The sequence below is a fragment of the Tinamus guttatus genome, unplaced genomic scaffold (assembly GCF_059628265.1).
Source record: "Tinamus guttatus ecotype Peru unplaced genomic scaffold, ASM5962826v1 Tinamus_guttatus_pri_ptg000010l, whole genome shotgun sequence".
Classification (NCBI taxonomy): domain Eukaryota; kingdom Metazoa; phylum Chordata; class Aves; order Tinamiformes; family Tinamidae; genus Tinamus; species Tinamus guttatus.
Genome location: NW_028288544.1, coordinates 1,518,945 through 1,540,521, shown reverse-complemented (window position 1 = coordinate 1,540,521; position 21,577 = coordinate 1,518,945). Strand labels below are relative to the sequence as shown.

The 21,577-nt window shown below is 41.0% G+C and overlaps 1 protein-coding gene across 4 annotated transcripts in view; it reads left to right on the top strand.

Annotated features, from left to right (window-relative positions):
• Window positions 1–21,577, top strand: part of FYN (FYN proto-oncogene, Src family tyrosine kinase) — a 123,705-nt gene that overhangs the window by 86,870 nt on the left and 15,258 nt on the right. For 3 of the 4 annotated variants that reach the window (XM_088522418.1, XM_088522411.1, XM_088522402.1), the window contains 8 exons: window positions 2,465–2,722; window positions 3,254–3,350; window positions 6,786–6,884; window positions 8,179–8,282; window positions 11,394–11,543; window positions 14,548–14,712; window positions 19,484–19,663; window positions 21,496–21,572. In XM_088522418.1, coding sequence (XP_088378544.1) covers window positions 2,476–2,722; window positions 3,254–3,350; window positions 6,786–6,884; window positions 8,179–8,282; window positions 11,394–11,543; window positions 14,548–14,712; window positions 19,484–19,663; window positions 21,496–21,572 — 1,119 coding nt within the window. In that variant the 5' untranslated portion in view covers window positions 2,465–2,475. Of the gene's footprint in view, window positions 1–2,464; window positions 2,723–3,253; window positions 3,351–6,785; window positions 6,885–8,178; window positions 8,283–11,393; window positions 11,544–14,547; window positions 14,713–15,175; window positions 15,332–19,483; window positions 19,664–21,495; window positions 21,573–21,577 lie in introns of all 4 variants that reach the window. The other variant, XM_088522425.1, reaches the window with a different exon arrangement.

Below are 21,577 nucleotides of genomic sequence, written 5' to 3'. Positions count from 1 at the left end.
ACAACTGCAAATCCTCTTTCTCCGGTGGCTCCCTTGTCTCCATTGAAGCTGCCGGCACCTCTGTGCTGCTGCCCGCGGAGCCTGTCCCTATGCCATGGCCGCTGGAGGCGCAGCCTTGAATGGGTCCCGGTGCGGCAGCCGCACCAAAATGCCACGCGGGGCTCCCTGGGCGCACTCAGGCCCTCGTGCCGCGGGGGCCTTCCCGATTGCATTGCTCTGTCTCGCTCCCTGATGCTGCCCATCCAACTCCTGGCCCCTAGAGGAGCCTGGAAAGGTCCGATCTTTACCTAAGTCATTGAAGAGAGGGTCTGCAGGGCCTGAGCACTCTGCTTTCCAAAATAGGGCAGCGCAAGCACCAGTTTTTCACTTCTAATTTAAACTGGGCACTTCTACACCCCGTGTAGGTCTTGTGGGGCTCTCCCAGTGATGCTACGAGGCCGAGTGGCCTCGGATGCCCATGCAGGGCCTCCTGGCACTGCAGCAGCCCCATGGCAGCCCCGGCGCTTCATGCTCTCCCGGCTGCTGGCCACTGCAAACAGCCTTTTGCGTAGCCCTTCCTGCACTTCAGTATCTGCGAGGACACGGGCGCGCTGCCTGTACTGGCAAACATGGCGTGGGGAGCCCTTGTTTCTGCTTCGTCCCTTCCCACTCACATCAAGAGATTCCCCAGGTTTTTGTGCGGGGGCTCCGTGGAGGCAACACGCTGTCCTGGAGGAAATAAAGAAAGGGCAGCTCTGCGCTGAGAGGAGGAAGCGGTAGGACGTGCACTGACTGCAGACAGGACTGGTCGAGCAGGGCGGCTCACGAACGTGTATTCAAGTGCTGTTGCTTTTCTGAACACGCTGGCACTGTCTTCAAATTGTGGAAAATACCCTTGAACAGAAGGGGTTTTATAATTAGGCAGGCTAGATATAAGAAGCAGGTATCTATATTGTGAGCTGTCACAGGCAAACAGCTACTGCATAATTTCCCAGGCATTTGCAGCAGTGGAATACGCTTTTTCAGAATCCCCTGAGTTTGTCAAAAGCAATTTCCTGTGTTGATGCTGGGGTAAGACATGCAAAATAGCCAGTCTGGCAGCTTCAGAAAAATGAGGGTATTTGCAAACGGATGTCCTTTTTTATTTATCCTAAGTGGACGATATTCATGGAAATGTGAAAAAAATATGAAAAAATAGTTGCATACCTTACTATACTTTTTTTTTTCTGTGTCTCACTTTCTTTCACTTTTTTGGGTTTTTTTTTTAATCTTTATTTTTCTGTTGTCATTTTTCTTTTTTGTAACCCTGTGCCTGGAGTATATTGTTTCTATTCCAGGTTACATGTAAGATTTATCATATTGGATCAGATAAAGGGTCCATCCAGAGATATATCATAACACTTGACTTCAGAAACTTTTTTTTTTTCTAGGCTCATCTAGAGTCCGTGGAGAGAGTTTGATAACACTAGTGTGCAACTGCTAAGATACTAGAGCTCAGCAATGAAAATTCGTACTAGATAAATGCAGGAAGCTCTGAGGACTTTTTCTGACATATGATGAAGCACCCTCTGTCTTGCTCCACTATTGAGAATATAGGTTCTTAGCTTTTATGCAGCTAGAATTAAAAGAGATTAATCCAAACCAGTGGCCAGTGAGGATGTTTAACAAGAGGTTATAAATATATATTGTAAGGTATATATAAGTTATATATATCTTAGAGCTAGTGTTTCCAGAATGCAATTCTCTCAATTTCATTTTATCAGGGATTTGGATTTTAAGGCTGTTTGGATTTAACATGTTCATTCCTCCGTGGCTTTGTCTAGTTTCTTGACGCATTTATCCTTTTGGCTATCCCACCCTCCAGTATCAGCAGGTTATATATTTCAGTGTAAAATAGCACTTTCTTTTAAGTGCTCTGTCTGTTGTCTACTGCTTTCCTCTACAGTGGTAATTATCTGCTCAGCTCTATCTGCATCTCTGTCTGTCACATAAGGCTCCAGCAAGGTATCACCCTAACACGAAGTCAATGGCAGCTATTGTGTAGCTGGCAATGGCAAAAATGAGACCGTGAGTTGTATGTCTTGTTATGTGTTTCGGAGCCAGACTTGAATACTTGTAGTTGTGCTTTTTGGCGGTGATCTTCCTCTGTGAGAGGTGCTCTCCTGGCAAAGGGTGAGTGAGAAAGTTTTCTTCCTCTTGCTGCCTCCATGCAAGAAATTTTCTGGCAGGGCTGGTCAGACAGCTGCTGCTGCAGTCAGAGCAGGTAGGAGCTCCTTCACAGGCCCTGGTGGGAAGCCACTGTGGGCAAGAATTTTGCACGAGCTTTCCCAGCATGTTGCTGTTTATCTTCAAAAGCAGAGATTTTTTTTTTCCAAATAGTTGGCTTTCGAGCATTGAGCTTAATTTGATCCTCATCATATGTGGGCTACAGGGAGATCTGCTGCGCATAAACGAATGAGCACCTGTCCTTTCCTTGCTCTTCTAGGATTTTAGATAATGGGCTGTGTGCAATGTAAGGATAAAGAAGCAACAAAACTGACTGACGAGAGGGATGGCAGTTTAACTCAAAGCTCAGGCTACCGCTATGGGACAGATCCCACTCCACAGCATTATCCTAGCTTTGGCGTGACTTCAATTCCAAACTACAACAACTTCCATGCCACAGGAGGCCAAGGATTGACAGTGTTTGGTGGAGTCAATTCCTCCTCTCACACAGGGACGCTGCGAACAAGAGGAGGAACAGGTGAGCTTCAAAGCCTTGTTTCAGTGCACTTAACTAGCTGTATTACAACAGGGACTGGTGAGGGGACACAGCTGTCTCAGCACGTTCTTTAAAACAGTGCTAACCTGCAGATGCTAGGTCACTTTGGGACATGCCCAGTTTGTCTGCCTTCCTGCCTCATGCCTCAGCTGGGGAATGAAAGAGGTGTGTGGCTGAAGCAGGAAATCATCTAGAGTAGTTAACAGGAAACATTTGGCGTGGATACATCTAAACTCCTTCTCTGGATGTTAGACCTCCTTCACCCACAGAGGATCTTTCTCTTTTGTGTGGGTACCAAACCCAAAGGGCTGATGAATGTAGAAAGTGAAGGGGGTAGTGTGCCCACTGCCAAAAAGCGCAGTGAGTAGAAGGGTTGTCCAAAAAATAACTTTCAGTTCAGTTCACTCCTCAGCCACTTGTGTGGCTTAAGTTTAGCTTAGCCACCTGATCCCTGAGGTTCCTTTTGCTGCTGTTTTCTGTGTTGGAGTGTAACTCATGTTTGTTCTTCTTCAGGTGTAACTCTTTTTGTGGCACTTTATGACTATGAAGCAAGAACAGAAGATGACTTAAGTTTTCACAAAGGAGAAAAATTTCAAATACTTAACAGCTCGTAAGTTTTAAGCTTGGGAATGTGGTTTTTAGTATTTTTAAACTTACCAGATTCATAAATATATTTGTTGATATTATTTTAAAATATGATGTGGCCTATTCAAGATATTTTAGTCTTCATGCTTACTTGTCTCTTTCTTCTAATTGATTTATCATTAAAAAATTAGGCAAATGCAGTTTTACCTCAAAATATATGCAAGTGCTAGGTTGTGTGGTTCACTGCTTACGTTTTGGGGTGAACTCACATCTGGAGCTGAGAGCACCAGCTCTGTGCTTTACCACTAGTAACACAAGTTCAGCAGGGCTTGTACTAACACTCCTTGCAGTCTGCTGCAAGTATCTTTGCACAGGAGTAAGCTGAGAGAATCTGATCCATGGGATGAAATGTGACCCAGACTTACATGTCAACATGGGGTTAAAAGCTTTAACGTCTTTTTCTTTTAAAGAAAGGTGATACGGTGTGAACTTGATAGGAAGTCCTATTAAGTATAAATGCACCATTGTACAATTGTGCTTTGTATGAAAACCACACTTTAACCCGGAAATCATTGACTTACTTAAAATTAATTTTGTCAACTGCTCATAGAAAAGTCACTTAGCAATTTAAAAATAGCATCTAAATATTACTGTGCTACTGACCTAAATCAGAAAATCTTCTAATTCCTGGCTGAGATGTAAAGTTGAAGGCGCTATCATGTGTTTAGTATTGCTATCATATAGAAGTAAAAATGGGTTAACAATCAAGTATATAGCTTTGTAGAGGCCTTGTGATATTTTTTCCAATTTTTATTTTTTTATACTACGTGACAATGAGGCAAATTCATCCCTGGTGCAACTCCTGTTAATTTTAATAGAAGAACTCCAGGGTTGGAGTTGGCTCGGTGTACATTAACGTTTTTTTTTAAAAAAAAAAAAAAGTAATTCTGTGGAATATTTCATGAAGTCATGAAGCTGAAGAGCTTTGATGTAGATGAAAGTACAAAAACTTCAGTTAAGACTTGTAAAGAGAGCAGCAGTTTAAAAACCTCTCTACTTCTAAATTAGCACTTGGGGGAAAAAACCGACAGTTTTTTAAAGCTATTATCCTTTTTTTTTCTTTTTTCCTCATGTTGCCTACTGCTTTCCTAACCTTGCACAAACTTGAGTTGAAACAAGTACAAATTCCACGCGTTGCAAACTCCTTAGCCGTTTCAATTGAAGTGCAGGGTGCTCATACAGACTTGCAGAGAATGGGTATTTGGAGTCTGTGGGACAGAGATCCACCCCCATTTGTGCCTGCTCGCAGTGTATGCATTTTAATGCAGGTAGTTACTGTCAGGAGGAAGGCTCTCTGAGAGGGAAAAAAATCAAGCAGCCTGATTTTCCTGTAGGATTATAAAAGCTCAATGCGCATCAAAATCCTTTCTGTCCACTTAGAAACACTAGACCTAACCACAACTGCCTGAGTATTTACAGCCAGGCTGGGATTGCACAAAAGCAGCTTTCCTATGAGAGAGCTTCATCTCTTCCCTTATGTCAGAAAGGACATCAAAGTAGCCTTTTTAATAGTCAGTGCTGCTAGTGATGAAGATACATAAAAAGTTTGTCTGGGATTTACTGAGGGTGCTTTTTCTTTTCTTTCTTTTTTTTTTTTTTAAACTCCCAAGAAGTGAAATTTGATTTCTACTTTGGGTAAAAAGCTCAGATTGTAGTACCTGAAATGACCTACGGAGGATATCCCTGTGGTTTGAAGTCAGGAGTGATATATCCCAAGTGGAGACTGGGGAAAGGCATGGGCAGGTGGTGATTCAGAGGAGCATCTCACTACCTGAGTGAGATCTAAAACACCCACCATCCCCACCTGCAGCATGTCTGCCTAGCTGCACTGACCAACCTCCTCCTAATCTAGGCTTGGTTGGGTGCCTGTAATTAAATGTTGTGGGGAAAAAAAAAGTCCGTGTTCCCCTTCCCTTCTGGCAGAGATTTAACCTCTGCCAAAGCAGAGAGGGTTGCTCATAATGGTAGGAGCTACGGCACTTTTTTCCCCTCCCTAGATATGATAGAATATCTCCATCTAGTGGAGTGTCTGTGCAACAAGAGGGTAGAAGTAGGAACTGGTGAGAATGGCACAGTGCTGGCAGCTGGTAATAATAGCCATAAAGGAAATGAGATATTTGTCAATAAGAGTGTAGCATAATTGCTCAGAAATACTCTACAACTCCCTATGGGGGAAGTGTTAGCCCTGGCTAAAGTTAGGGTCATAATCTCTAGAGCACCCTAAAACCCTATCGGCACTTTTATCTTGTGTTACTAATATATACAGTATCTATGAAGATACTGTTGGCTCCCAGCATCTAGAAAACCTAGTTTTTCTTCAAGTTCTGAGCTGCAGAATTGAAAACAGCGTTTTTGACTCGGAGTTCATATTCTTTCAAACTCCTAAAAAAAAGTGCAGTTAGTTTTAATGAGAGCTCCCTTTCCACAAGCTTTTCTGCCTGTTTAAAATGTCTTAGAAGACAATGTGTCTTCAATAAATCTCCATACTGGAGATGCCGAATTTTCTGGCCACACTTAGTAAACAAATCTCTGTTTTACTGAGAGAGAATATGAGTTTCTAGGCAGTACAGATAGAAGAGTTAGTGAAAGTCGGAGTTAAATGTCAATGAATACAATTCTGAGACCCAAATACAAACCACTAAATCCCAAATCACTGCATCCTGTAAAAAGCTGAGCAATAAACTTGATTTTAAAAGCTATGTATTCTACAGCAATATGCACTGGCTGAATAGTAATACTATATCATACTGCACACACATGTGTAAGACAGAAATTGATGCTAAGCCTGTGGAACACTGGAGTAAGATGTTCCTACGTGGCCTTCTCTATAAATGTGGTAGAAGAATGTTTTTCATACATTAAGAAGTAAATGACTTGGATGATACATTTTCAAATAAGTATCTCCTGCAGGTGGCCAGGACAGTGAAGTGTGACCCTTAAAGCCCATCTACAACTCTTGACTATTTGATGTCATTAGATTTCAGATGGAGTATCCACATGGAAGCTTGAATGCCATGTTAAAAATAGCACTGAATGTGAAATTGTGGGGTTGGGCACTTTTTAAAAAGGCTCTCTCAGAGGTCTATATTAGAATAATTGCTGTGGGGAAAATTTTCAATATTCTAGTCCAAATTCAGCTCTAAACAAATGTAATTTCAGTGGAAGTTACGCCTGCTTATGGCATTATGCTATGTTTGGAAGGCTACATTACTAATCACTGTTGAACTAATAACAGATGCAATGAAATACATGTATTGTTTTGGTTTAGATGTTAACAGCTCTCTCAGAAGTATGCCCAGGATGAAGAAATGAGCTGCTGTGAATACTTAAAACACCCAGCAGCAGTCGTATTGTCGTCCTTACAGCTCTCCTTCACTTTTCCTCATCTCTGTTTCTGCAGGGAAGGAGACTGGTGGGAGGCCCGATCCTTGACAACAGGCGAAACTGGTTATATTCCCAGCAATTATGTGGCTCCAGTCGATTCCATCCAAGCAGAGGAGTATGTTTTCTTTTCATTGTAAAGACCCATTAGTACTGTACTTGAAGGAGATTTGAGGAGTTTGTTTTGATTGATTGTAGTGATTTTTCAAACGACTGGTATCATTTTTATTTCAATTCTCAACTGCACTGGTAAATAATTAGGTAATTAGTAACAGAAGCCCAAGTTCGATGCTTTTTCAATGTCAAAACAAAGGAAGAAAACCTAAAAGAACACAAGTCTGCTTACTTTATTTGGGTTTTAGCTTATTTCTAGCTTTAAGCAAATGGTACCCTTTCTTTTCCTGAACCAGCTTGTAAAAGTATTCGGAGTCTATCAGTGTGCAAGCTCTGCGCTATGGAGGGCACCTTGTAACAAATATCACCTTTGCAAGATAAGGTGCCTGCAAAGTGCACAGCAAGCACATATAAGGATACATGTGCAGTGAACAGTGGAGTGCTGTGGCTGTGTATGCATCCATATTATTTCCAGTATCCAAGTTACTTTGGGGAAGCTTAAATGTCTGAGCAGGTACTGTATAGCAGGACTGCAAAGCATGGCTGTAAGGTGGGGATCTGTATGTTGTCTGAATAAGCTCTGTGGAGTGCCATGGATTCTACTCCAGAGCTACTGCAGTCTGTACTGCAGGCTACTTTTGCTATAGTTCATGGACATTATTCTAATAAGTAGGATATAAGCATTCCAACTGTCATCTGAAGTGTCTCCGACTTGGTTGACTGGGACCTTTCTGTTCCTCCCCCCAAAAAAAAAATCCCTAAAAAATGTAATTAGTTGCTGCAAGAAGGAAAAAGGCACTGAAAAGCCTTACAGACCACAATAAAATGGTTGCATCTGGCCTTTCTGTTGAGTTCTGTTTCTAGCTGTACTGCAAGAAAAATGTTGGATACTAATAAATCACAATGTAAAACAAGTCAGTAGGTTAGAACGACATCTGTGGAAACACTGCTCTTCAGCAGTGAAGCGTTTTTTCTCCCTTCTTCCTTCTCTCCCAAGACTTGCCCGCTGTTTGATTAAAAATTGGCCTTTGTGGTTGATGTGGACATCAAACAAGCATTCTCCACATCCACTGATTAGAGGTTAATGCAAGTGCCAGTGTAAAATATATATAACCTCCACTCCACTGATGTGTCATATTACCTTCCCACTGCAAATAGAGGTATACAGCATGAGGATGGCAGTTGAATATGCTTGAGTAACCAAATTTTCCACAAATAATATACCATGTCTGAGCTGTGTGACACTAGCACGTAATCCTATATAGCATTTTCTCACTATTTCTGATGTTTACCTCCAGGTGGTACTTCGGCAAACTTGGCCGAAAGGATGCCGAGAGGCAACTGTTATCATTCGGAAACCCAAGAGGTACCTTCCTTATCCGGGAAAGTGAAACTACCAAAGGTATGTTGTCCAAAGCTATTCTGACTACTAATTAGTAGATATGAGAGAAAAAAAAAAAAAAAAAAGCACAGTAAGTTTGTAAAATACTGAGTTCAATATAGCAGGGTGCCAAGCAATTAGATGTCTGGACGTTTCAGGTTCTCAGAAAAATCAGAATTGACAGAATAACCACCTGTTGATTCAGGCAGTTAATTTGCCATGCTGTCATCCAGTAGCTTCTCCATACCTTAGCTAGCAGCAAAGCATTTCTCACCAGGATCAAGACGTGCTCTGACTTGCCCTCTCTTGCAAATAGCCTCCACCTGCTCAATGTGTCCAACTGCTGCTGCTATTATATGTGAAAAGCAGGGCTTAATTCCACTCTATACAGAGTTTGCAAAGACAATAACACAATGTGCTTAAAAATGCACATCACGTCATTTCTCTAAACCATGCTATCAGTTTAGTCTATGTTGACATTTCTGTTTTTGGACGGTAGTAGAAGAGATGTTTTGCAGAAGTGTTAACTTAACTTAGTAAGTTTTTTTTCTAGGGCTTCTGTGGAGAAACAAAGAGCATTGGGGAAATGCAGTAATCCATCATGGGTGTGCTTATAAAAGCAAGCTTAATTTCTCTGCTCTTGAACCTAAGGCTTTCTACATCTTCAGGCTAACAGTTGGTACATAAGCCACTGGGAAAAAAAAGTGCTTTTTGTTGAAAAAGCCCATTTACTTTCTCGTGGTGTCTCTGGAAATATATCATTAAAGAAAGATAGAGAAACTTTGTTCATGAGAGAAAACAGTCAACTGAGAGAACTGAGTGGTGCATTGTCCTATAAGTCTGAAGCTGCTTTACTCCAGCCAGTTATCTTGGGCTTGAGGCAGGGATTGCTTTGTGATCTACAATTGTTCACTTTGCTTTAAATAATAATGCTAATAAAATTAATCAAGCTTATTTTAAATGTATCAAAGTGGATGACTTCAGCCCGAGTTTAACCTCCCATGGTCATGCTTGCCTTCTCACCATAATTCCAAAATAAATCAGTCAGATCTAGCTTTTTATTTTTGCAAAGCCTGACTACCCAGGTACTTCATCAGCTTTTGTCTGTATAATCCTTCACCTGGTTTCAATCTGCACCTTTCAATGCTGTTTGCTTTTAGTTTTTTTTTTTTTTAATCATTAATATGATGTACTGCCTTGTGGTATTTCTATCCAGATTTGTATTAGGTGTAGCCCCTATATTTCAATTTATCAGCAGATAATAATGAATAGTCTAAATAATGAACTTCTAAATAAATGAATAATGCAGTGAGTCTTGGTTCTTGTTTTTGTCCAGATTTGAGCTAAATTGCCAGTCCTGCAACTTGATCTGGGGTCAGTGGGGGTCCACAGAGGGCCACCCACACAGATCTGATTGCAGAACTGGAGCCAAAGATTATTTGCGTTTTCCTAAAGAAACTAAAATACTAATCAGATAGGCAGGGAATGTGACTAAAGAAAATACAGCTGCTCTCAGTGGATCAAAACTCACAAATGCAGACTTGGAGAACTCTGCTTGGAAAACTTTGGAAGCAGGACAACCATGTACAGCGATCCGTGTTGCTACAAAGCTTGTACAAGATTTGCCTGCAAATCCCCCGAAAAAGCTCCTAACTGACTTACTCAGAAGGAGACTCAGAAAAATAACCTGGACATTTTTTTCTGCATTTAAAAATAAAAAGCCTTTCCCTTCTTTTGGGATTAAGTGCTGGCTCTTTTCCTCCTAAAGGTTAAATAACAGGTAATTTAAGAACTCCTTAGAGTTTATGGGTGGAGAAGTTTTGTTTGCCGCAGCTCCACTCAGTGGCAAGCTGTGGACCAGTGTAATCTGTTGCAGTTTGATATGGTTGGAGAAATTTCAGAATTCCATGAAATTCTTGTTGAGGAAAATCAAGGTGATCCAAAATTTTCTGATGTTGGTTTTGCTTTCCTGGTCTTAGCTGAAATTTTTGTCAGTGAAAGTCATCTGGTCTCCAGAAGTGGGGCCTTCCTGAGATCTCTACAGTTGCTTCCAGTATTTTCTTTTGAAGTCTGCATTACCTTTGAGTAAACGAGATTTCTTTCTGAGACATGATTGAAGATTTCTTCCCTGGCCTTTGAAACAACTAACCTTTTTCATTTTTTTCATAATGCAAAAAAATATATATTGTAAAATGCGGTTACACACACACAGGTAGTGTTCAGACCTGAGTCACACCAGCAACTTGGACAGTACCATTACAGTCAAAGGAAATGAGGCTGAAATTAAGATGCTTTAGCAGAACCAGCACCTTGTGTTTGGGCATCTGCACCAGGAACATAGTGTACCTACCTAAAACCTAAACCCAGCCCTAACCTGAGTTTCCATTGCTTACACATGAGCATTTGGAGCCATTTGAAATGCCTGAATGCTCCACACAGATCAGACAAATCTGATACCTGTGGGAAAGCTGCTCCCTTGTGAGGAGGCTGGGCATTTGACAGCTCACCTCACATTTAAGTTCTGTGTTTAGGCCTCTGAATCCCACCAGTAATATCTAAAGTTCCTCCATAGATTTGGAAAGAGAAATGTGCAGTTCTAGCAAATCTTCTGATGCACGAAGTCAGTGTAGTAGGACTTTCTCCTCCAAAGATTGTGACATACCAAGTTGGTTAATTTGGTTGTTTAATGCTTGTAAAACAGCTTGGGGTCCATCTGGGTGACAATACTACACAGATATGAAGTCATTATCTCTAGGGACTCCTTTGAATACCTTGACATTTACTGCCCACTGGCATTTACCTAAAGTACAGTATTTGCAGTATAACCTGACACTTAGAGAGGGAAAAGTAAATTTAATGACCTGAAGCAGTAAATGTTAAGATGCGAGTTTCCATTTACCCAAAAGTCCTGATTTCTTTCTGAAAAAGTGTGGAGGAGGTACGGTGTGATTTCTGTGACCCACAAATTTCTGTGACGCTTTAATCGTGTTGGATTCACTTGCTCTTTCTAAATGTAAAATAGGCATTTTAAAGCAATTTCTCTTTTATTTTGTAATAAATGACTGGCAAACCACAAATTCTGGCTGTCTTAAAGGTGCTTATGATTTTTTATTCCTCTCTGTCTTGAAACAGGTGCCTATTCCCTGTCCATTCGTGACTGGGATGATATGAAAGGAGATCATGTCAAACATTATAAAATTCGTAAACTCGACAATGGTGGCTATTATATCACAACTCGGGCACAGTTTGAAACTCTTCAGCAGCTGGTTCAGCATTATTCAGGTAACTTCTCAGAAAAATACCTGACACTCTTGAGGACTTGCTTGTTTGCTCTCCTATGTATAAGAGGTCCTGCAGAGCCATTTGAGCTGTGGCTTTGGCTTGCTGTAATGCATTATCACTTTCCCATTATGGTTATAAACGTTGTTAAATGAGATTCATAGTGCACAGCAGCAGAGCTTTTTGTAGGTAGCAGTCCACGCAGGTAACTGCGTGCCTTTTCTAAGAACACAGAACTACTGCATTAATTCCCTGTGCATAAGGGAGTGCTAATATCTACCCTTTTGCAGCGCGGTGTTGCTAATAAAGCATTTACAGAATTACATTGTGGCATTCAGTCACTTAAGGCACAGCAAAAATGTTTCCATATATTACTTGACTCAATTCTTCATGTTGAATTTATGTTCAAGGTGCAGAGTATTAGCATTTAAATTACCAGCAGTCTCATTTTAAAAATAAATATGATGAAGTGGGCATTTCTTTATATATATTGTATTTCTCCCCATCATGTCCACCTCTTTTTTTTTTAATTCATGTGATTAAAAAGTGGTACACACAATTCAACCAAAAGTGCATCCTGCTGACACTGAAAATTGGTATGCAATAACCTAGGACTTTAAAGCCCCCAAAATCTCTGCACATGCTTACTGTTTCTTGCACAGAAGACTGTCATACTTCTCAACAGTTTGTTTTCAAAACAGAAGTATGGATTTTTCTTTTAATTATTATTCTTTATTGCTTTGTCTTTGCTATAGCTTTTGATCATCTTAATAGGTGACCCTAGATGCTCACTGCTCAAAAACTTTTCATAAATTTTACTTGGGAAATCAGCTTCTTTGTGGGATGTTTTTTTCTGTGTTCTTTATATTCTGTCTTCTGCGTTCTTATGCTGCTCATACTAGACATCTGACTGTCTTCTCCACGCAGTTTCTGGTGGGTGCATGCTGCCTGGGAGAATTCCTAGTTTTTTCCGGTGACTCTGCATTAAACGAAGCTAAATGATGTATGGAAGCTCACATCTAAAGATGTTAATTTTCAACACCACTATGCCATTTTTTGGGTACATTTCAACTTACAATATATATCAATCTGTGGTCAAATTATTTGGGCCACATATTTTCCTTCTGCAGTTGCAGAGACAAAGCAGGTCTGGAAACAGTCAGTTCTGTGCAACACAGAGGTGTGAGTAGTAGGATCCAGGTTAGCTCAGGGGATTGTGGTCCAGACCAAGCCCAGAGGTTTCACATGCAGGGGTTCACAGCAGCCCTCATTCTGTGCCCAGCCCTAGCTGACTCCAAGCATAAACAGTGCCTCTAACTTCCCTGCACAGGCTTCTGGATTTTGGGAGCTATACGGGCTCTATCACGACTCCTTGTAGGTGCCTAGCTTTACTTTGGGGAGTGCAGCTCAGTGGTACCCAGGTCAGAGGGCGTGGAGATGCTGCAGACACCAGCACAGTGGCTTGGTGTCCTGTGCAGAGAGCACGGGTCGGTTCCCTCACAGCAGGACATGCTTGCTCTGCGCCCACCTCTCAGGCAGTCAGTGCAAGATCTGGTCTCGTGTAAGCAGTCCTACATCAGGACTCAGAACCACCAAGCAAATCTAGACACAACCCAGGTATCGCAGCACTACATTCCTGTTGCATCCTCCCTTATTACCCAGACTTTCATGGATGAAATTTCCAGACCAAAAGTACTGAGATCCCAAGAGCGTGTTGACGTCGGACTGAAATCCAGGAGCAGCACGTTTGCAATTCCAGCACTATTCACCCATTCCCTAGCAGGAGAAAGAAATTGTAGATAAAGCCTTGCTGCTGCTTTCTGCAGTCCAGTCTTTTTGGAGCACCGTCACGCTAAATTTCTGTTTCAGTTAAAGGAAACAAGGAGATTTAAAAAAACTCCTATTTCCTTTCTGCAACTATCCAGACATATAAGGAGACTTTCCAGGTATTGCCTGTATTTTGAGTCCCCATCCTAATATTCCCCATTGGAGGTATCTTGCAATCAGACATGCTAGCTAGTCATTTCATCGTCCCAGCATTGTGATCTTGCTACAGGAGACACAGCAAGGTCCATGTTAGGGTGTCTGTAGGGACTTTCCCACCATCCTGTGACATTTGTGCTGGGGAGGTAGAGCTTGGTGTTGCCAAAACTTTGATGCTTTCCTACCTTGCGATGCTGAAATAAACTTTTCAACTGTCCAGAAGGAAATCTTACATAGCAGAATGAAAATTATATTTGAGTCTCAAATGCAATAGCAGTTCTCCTCTTTGTCCTGCCCTGCTGCACCCATTTTAAAGTACAAATTGCTCTGCAAGCTTTATGATCCAGTCTGCCCTGGGCAGTACAGTTACTCTACAGCAATAGATACATAGCGCTGGTTTTAGTCCTGCTAGAATATCTTGTGACTTTTGTCACAATTCAGTCTTCTGTGAAGCTTTAGAAGGAATAAGTATAATGAACCTGTCCTAATGGTGCAGGACTGGCTGCATAGCCTAAAAAAAAAATAGCACTCTAAGGAACATGAGAAAAAGTTTCTCATAGAACACTTAGAAAAAATGTGCAAAAAAAAAATGTCTGCCAGATTTCTGTTGGTGTGATTTTCAGAAAAACAGAATCTTCGCTGTGGCACTTTGACTCAGTTCAGATGCACTCCAGTTTGTGGATTACTGATAATTTTTGAGAGTTATACTGTACTATACTATGCCATTACCTAGGAAGTTGCCTTAAAGCAGCGCTATGGGAGAAGGAAGATCCCGAGTCCACATGAGAAACCATTGATGGTCACCTTCAGTTTAAGGCTGTGGAAGCAGAAACTAAAATATTTCCTGTTCTGTCTCAAATGAATATGTTTCAGTGTTCAATTTCTAATCTTCCAGGATGCTTTGTGGTATGCAACTAACAGCTGTTGTGAGTAGCATTGTTTTTATGCTTACTGTTTTTGTTTCATGTCACCCTTTTTTTTCTTTCCTCTTCTTTGCTGTTGGCTTCACTTCTGGCTCCATCAGAGAGAGCTGCAGGTCTTTGCTGCCGCTTAGTAGTCCCCTGTCATAAAGGAATGCCAAGGCTTACTGATCTGTCTGTCAAAACCAAAGATGTCTGGGAAATTCCACGAGAATCCCTACAGTTGATCAAGAGACTGGGAAATGGGCAGTTTGGGGAAGTATGGATGGGTATGGAGCAAAATAATTATTCTAAAATAGCTCTCTGTGTGGGGATTACAAGATGGAAGGTGAAGGTGTAGGACACTGACCCCTCCCACAAAAAAAGGTGCAAAGCTCAAATTGTTAGTAAAAATGCCTTGGGAATCGTGTTTTTGAAATTCTTTCATCTTCAGCTTTCACAGTAATTGATGGCAAAGGAAAAACTGAAATTTCATGTTCCTTTGGAAGTTTTCGATTTTGACAAGTTATTACAGTCTTAATAAATCAAGGCTCACATGGTAGTCTGTTAATTGTATCAAGGAGCCTTTTCCTGGAAGGTAGCAAAAAAGTTCCTACCTTCAGTATCCAAAAATCAGCGTTTGCAAGTAAACGTTAATGCGACACTGAAAGACAATTCACCTTCCATCTTTGTCAATGCATGCATTGTTTTGGATTATAAGTGTGTTTTTTTTATTAATTTCCTCTCCTATAGAGAAAGCTGATGGTTTGTGTTTTAACTTAACTGTGATTGCTACGAATAATACCCCACAAACTGTTGGATTGGCTAAAGATGCATGGGAAGTTGCACGTGATTCATTATTTCTGGAGCAGAAGCTTGGTCAGGGCTGTTTCGCTGAAGTGTGGCGTGGTAAGGCAGAGAATATATTTTGCTTTGGATAGATCTTTTAAGGCCCTCTTGACAGAAATAGAAACTTGAAATAAAAACCTGAAAGCTAGAAGATCAGAACAGTTTGAAATGTTAGTCTATATCACCTAGTGCAGTGAGACCTAAATATAGTAGTTCGTGTGGAAACTTCCTTTCATTTGCACTCACAGGTATGAGGGGCCAGGCCTTTAAACTTCACTAATTACAATGATATTTAGGTGACTACACAATATCTAAATATTAAAATTGGAGTTATACTAATCTCATAAAACAGAATGGCTAACCAGAAATAAATGCCAAGCAGACATTTTTCTTTCCATGTATGTTTTAGTATTGATGAGGTCAAACCCTGAAAATGTTCCCATCCCCTCCTCAGTTTAAAAAATGATGGCAAGTACCAGGGAGCTAGTATTGTCAGGCTGGCTTTGCCACGCATCCACTTCAGAAATTCTGTTTTGAAATTTTGTGTATGTGGCAAAACCCTGTAACTTGATATACAGACCAGGGACAATAGAGTCAAGAATTGTCCAGGGCAGCTGAAACCGCTGTTTGAAGTCCAGGAATACTGGCATTTTCCAAATCCACTGACATTGTTTTCTACACATTTCCCTGATTTTCCTACTACTCCCTTCTGCATAAGCCTCCTCTAAATGACTGTTAAACAATAGCAATTAAAAGATCTATAAATCTTAACATGGTCTTAGCACTGAAATACAATGTACTGGCCGTTTAATGAGAGGTATGCACATTGTTACACCAAATTGCATTTTATATAGCCTCCTTAAAATGACTGATTAAAAAAAAGGAAAAAACAATATATATATTTTCATCACTTGATGGTCATTTGGTGGAACTACTTGGTATGCAATGACACATAAGAATGTAAAACCAAAATAAACGGTGGGCTGCCCAGGGTTCTCGCAACTATTTTCTGTTGCAAGGCTACAGCAAGGAACGTGCCAGCAAGTCTATCGAGTTTGTAGATTGCAGTGGGCCTGCTGCAAAGAAAACTGCTTGTCTTCCCTATTAGCATCCCAAGATAACTGTAATTTCACCTTCTTGTTTCTCCATCTTGACCGTATGTGAGAGACTCGAGTTGATGTTCATTCATAGAATCACAGAATGCTTAAGGTTGGAAGGGACCTCTAGAGGTCATCTAGTCCAACCCACCTGCACACACAGGGTTACCTAGAGCACGTGGCACAGGACTGCGTCCAAGCGGGTTTGGAAGATCTCCAGAGAAGGAGACTCCACAACCTCTCTGGGCAGCCTGTTCCAGTGCTCTGTCACCCTCATTCTTAGTGGTCAGTTTTGTGTGCCACAGATCTTCAACTGTTACAATAAGCTAAATTAGCAAATGCAATTCAAAAAAATCTCAGTTGTAAAAAATGAAGTAGCAAGTATCTTTCAGGAATATATAAGTTATTATTACAGTTGTTGCATCATTTTCTTAAAGTAAGATGTAGTAGAAATATTTCAGTCGTGAATATCAGTCACGAAACTTTACCAAATTAGAGTAGATAATACATTAAAAATGAATAAAATAGGCACCAAGTAATAACTTAAGTATCAACAGGAAGAATTCGGAAGGAGGTCTCTACTAATGAAGGCTAATTAGTTTCTCAATGACAGATGAAAATACTAATGCACAACATGAAAATTTTACAACTTAACCTGCAATTTGGATGAGAAGGTGAAATAAACTTTACACTTGATTTTCATTTTTTAACTGGAGCAATTCACAGAAGTGTTTTTTAAAAATAGGATACCAAAAATATTCCACGGTAATAGAATGAGTCCTAGGATTTTTATTATGGCCAAGAAAATTGATAATACACAATTAATCATCTTAACACACCAGGTAAAATCTTAGTTTATTAAAGTCAGTTACAAAAGCCCTGATGTCTGTGAGTCTAGGGTTTCATTCCACATTTAGGTAATTTGTGGCAATTTTGCAAAGCGACTGTGCCTGAAGGTACCCCATGGTTCTGTTTCTCAGCGGCCCATATGAAACATACTCTCTTTTACCTGTTAAAGAAGGCTTTGGCCAGTCGACTTAAAATCAGAAAGTGAAGCTGCAGCCTTCCTGTCTAGCATATTAGTGCCACGAAGTGACGTCTTCTTGCAGCTCTGATGCAAAGGGCTGACTCCACTAAGGGCCGAGGAGTCCGCCTCGCGTACCCTGAGTGAGCAGTGGTAGCAGCACAGGACGTTATTCCACCACCTGAAGACACCAAAGCACCTGGCACTGAGGTGGCAGAAGAAAGACAAAGCTTAATGGAAACCGAAATTGTGCAGAATAGATCATTTTAGCTAATATGTATTTCAGGCCATCCTTAAACAACATAGGGTGTCCTGCACAAGTTGTCCTGGAAATGAAAGACTGCTTACCCAGTTGCTTCCAGCCACTCCTCCATCCTTATCTAGGCAAGATGGCAGCTGGGAATTGACTCTTTGCACAACAGCGATCCAATTTTCTTGTGCTCTGGCATGTTGCAGAAAGCTCATCATCAAGTTATTTTGGCTTAGCCAGTTGCTGCGGAGCAGTGGTAACCGTCTGTTACTGTGCACTCAAGAAGTTCTAGTTCCAAATAGGCTTATCTTAAATGTTATCTCCTTCACAGCATCTTCTTTAAAGAAATTAGAGTTAAGTCTGAGTCTTCATATACTTTGTAGGCCTTCTGCAAGTCTCATGTGCTCATGTGCAGAGGAGTGAATTTCACCTGTTACAATTAATTCCTGAAGCCATTCAGGACTGTTCTCTTGCCTTATTAAATAGCAGTTCCCTAAAAATAGATTACATTCTATATGAAATCTGTGAGATCCAAATTAAAAGAATTCCACAGATGTACTTTCGCAGTCAGTACTCTTAGAGAGGCAACGGAGAGAGTGCAGACTGCTTGTTCCTGCATTAAAAATGATTTCTTAGTTATTTTTAAGATAGCTGTTTTTTTAATAGGCATAGAAGCAATTGCCATTGCTTCTGTTGCACTGGGCTTCCTATTATTTTAGGATTGTGCTTGGGAATTTATCAGTAAAACAGCTAAGAATTTTTGTGAACAACCACAGTTCTGTACATGCCCATGAGCTCCAAGGTGCTGTATGAGAGAACACACCAGTTTGAGATGTTTTCATGGGGTTTCCTGACAGCCCCTTGGAACACTGCAGGGGACCCTGCGCTTCCAGGGTTGATGGTTTCAGCCCTCCCCGCTGACTCCTGGTAGTTCAGGGGTCCCATTCTGCTTCAGCACCACTGGAAAGCAGTAGGGTACTCGTATTTCCACCCATTTTCATTTTATTTTTTTCCCACCCACCCCATTCCTGAGAAACCCATTGACATCGGTAGGTGTTTATTTCTTCTTTTCCTGTCCTCCTTCTCCCCCTCGCAAACATGCACGGGAGGCAGCAGGGCCTGTAGGAAGCCCTGGCTCAGGGCTGCGCAGCTCCCTCCGGGTCCTCGTGCAGCCGGTCGGACTCCGGAGCGGGTGCCCATGGTTCTGTACCCAGCACTGCCAGCTCTCCCGCTGGGCTGCACCAGCCGCACGGGCAGCCCCTCAGGAGCGCGGGGTCCAGTAGTGTTCAAGAAATAAATCCTAGGCAAATTGTGGAAATACGCCAGTGTTTCTGAGATGAAATCGATTCAGGATTTGGTTTTGGAGGAATTTTTCATAGAGTGTTTTTGCTCTGGTTCAGAGCAAAAAATATTAAAATGGCCTGCAAGCTGGAAGTCCTGGGTTTAGCCAAATCTGTTAGCCCAATCTGTGACTGGAGCTGTGTTGCTGTCAGTAGTAATTACTTGTCACGAGGGAAATATGTGAAAATGGATTTTAGGTCCTGTATTTCTTCTTACTCAGAGAAGGTTTCCATGCATGTCAATGGAAGCGTTATCTGAGTAAGGCAAGGGAGATTGTCCCCTAGCAGCAATGGGAATATTTATTTTTCAGTAAAATAGAAGAAAGCCTAAATTGTGAGGAAAAGGGGGGAGAAGTACAAATGCTAAGGCAAAATGTGAAACCACTTTTTAAAACAGAAGTAGTAGTAAGTACCCTTGCTAGTTAACTTTTCGGTTACATTAGGTGTTGGTAAGTAAAAGAGCAGAAGATGTTTAACCTAACTAAATATCTGTGCTTGTAGGTACGTGGAATGGAAATACTAAAGTGGCCATCAAGACTCTGAAGCCTGGCACTATGTCTCCAGAATCGTTCTTAGAAGAAGCCCAAATCATGAAGAAGCTAAAACATGACAAACTGGTCCAACTTTATGCTGTGGTATCTGAAGAACCCATTTATATTGTCACAGAGTACATGAGCAAAGGTGAAGCCAGTGCTGCTGCCCTGGAGAGCACTATATAATTTTTGTTGAAGTTATTGTGGGTACAGAGGGAGATGCAGTGTGATGCACAAAGAGTGTGTGTAAGGACAGAGTGAAAGAAACTAGATTCACTTCTTAATTCAGGAGAGTTATGAATTCAGTTTTGAATGAGGCCCCAAAAACTGAAATGCCTAGGTGTACATGTAACAGAAAAAATTGTGCCAGGTAGGAGGAGGGAGAATTTGCTAACAGTATAAGTGTTTCCAATTTTATCAGCACCTAAACTTCCCTTGCAACTGGAGATTTGCATTTTCTAGGTTTGTGTCATGTATTATAATGCTTTCTGACATCCTGACTTTCCCTGGTGCTGGCATCTTCTTTCAATATGTACTTCTCAGCCTAAGATTTTGCTTTCAATAGAAGGTCTGAGTTCTAAAGCATACACCTCACTCTCACATCACAGCTTAATTTTAAGCCTACGCTGTTTATCATTTAAAGAAATTATTTCCACACATGATTATTTTCTCTTTCCCCGTGCCTTGCCTTCTCTTCTCCTCCTTCTTGGTTCTTTTTTTCTTTAGGCTACTTAACTGGTTATAGCATAGTGAAGTGTAAAAAGGAAACCTTCTAGCTCCGTCAGATCTCCAGCAGGGGTGCTGAGAGTAGAGAAGAAAATTCTGCTTATCTTGGAAAAGCAAATGAACCAAATAGGAAACATAAGTTCTCACAGGGTAGTTTCATTGTACATTGGAGGATACACTCTAAAATCTTGAGTGCATTTTTTCTGTCTATTTGGAGTTGATTTTTATTTTCCTGGCAGGTGCCTGCCCACCTCCCTCCTCAGAGGCATCCAAGCCCTGACTAACTCACACTTTAATCATATGTCTCAGTGTCAAGCATGTGCTTTTTCCCCTCAAAATCTGTCTGAAATACGTGGTTTATTTTGGCTCAGTTTACTAGTTTTTACTGTACCATTTTACATCTCTGGTTCTGAGCTTGAGGCTGAGGATTTATCAAGGGAAAAAATGCCTAATCATCTGTCTTTTCCCCTTATTTATTAAACCATTTGACTGACCTTATTTAAAGGGGACTGCTCCACTTCTCTGTTTAAATACACACTGCGTACAAGTTTGGGAAGGAAGCTATAAGCACCCTAAGCTTTTTTAAAAAGCTACAGGGAAGCTCCTTGCTTTCCCGTAGGCAGGGAAGCTTTTTGCATACTGCTTTTGCTAAAACCACTTTTGTCTGGTCTTCGCATTGTACTCTTCAGTTTTGCGTAGCAGCCTTCTAAAACTAATGACTCACACTACGATTAGTTGCATGTTGCCTGAAGAAAAACAGCTACGAAGGAATACCTCCTAAGGAAAATAAGTCTTTACTAATGTTACGGGCTTATTAGGCTCCAGGCTGACCTTTCCTTTGGAGTAGGTTGAGCTGGGATCTGACTCTTTCCATAACTTGTGTGGCTTGGAACCGCGACATTGCTTCTTAGCTAGCTGACGCCTTTAGAGAGCAGCACTATGTACTTTAAAAGAGCACTGGCACACATAGAACAAGTTAAGAAAGATCAGCTTTCTTAGTAATAGTCAGGAAAATAAAAAACAACTTTGTTTCTTTTCCTTGCAACTTTCTTTGGACTAGTGACATACTCTTCTGCAAGCCAACCTTAAAGCAAAGTGAGACAACGTATAATACAAGAATTTGAAAATACTGCTCTTTTTTGAAGTTGCTCACTTGAACTCAAAACATTTCTATCTTTAATACTGCATATCCCTTCTGATAAATAGTCTTAATAAACTTAACATTTCTCTATTGTTTCAACTTTGCGTTTACAGGAAGTTTGCTAGATTTCTTAAAAGATGGAGAAGGAAGAGCCTTGAAGTTACCGAATTTAGTGGACATGGCAGCCCAGGTCTG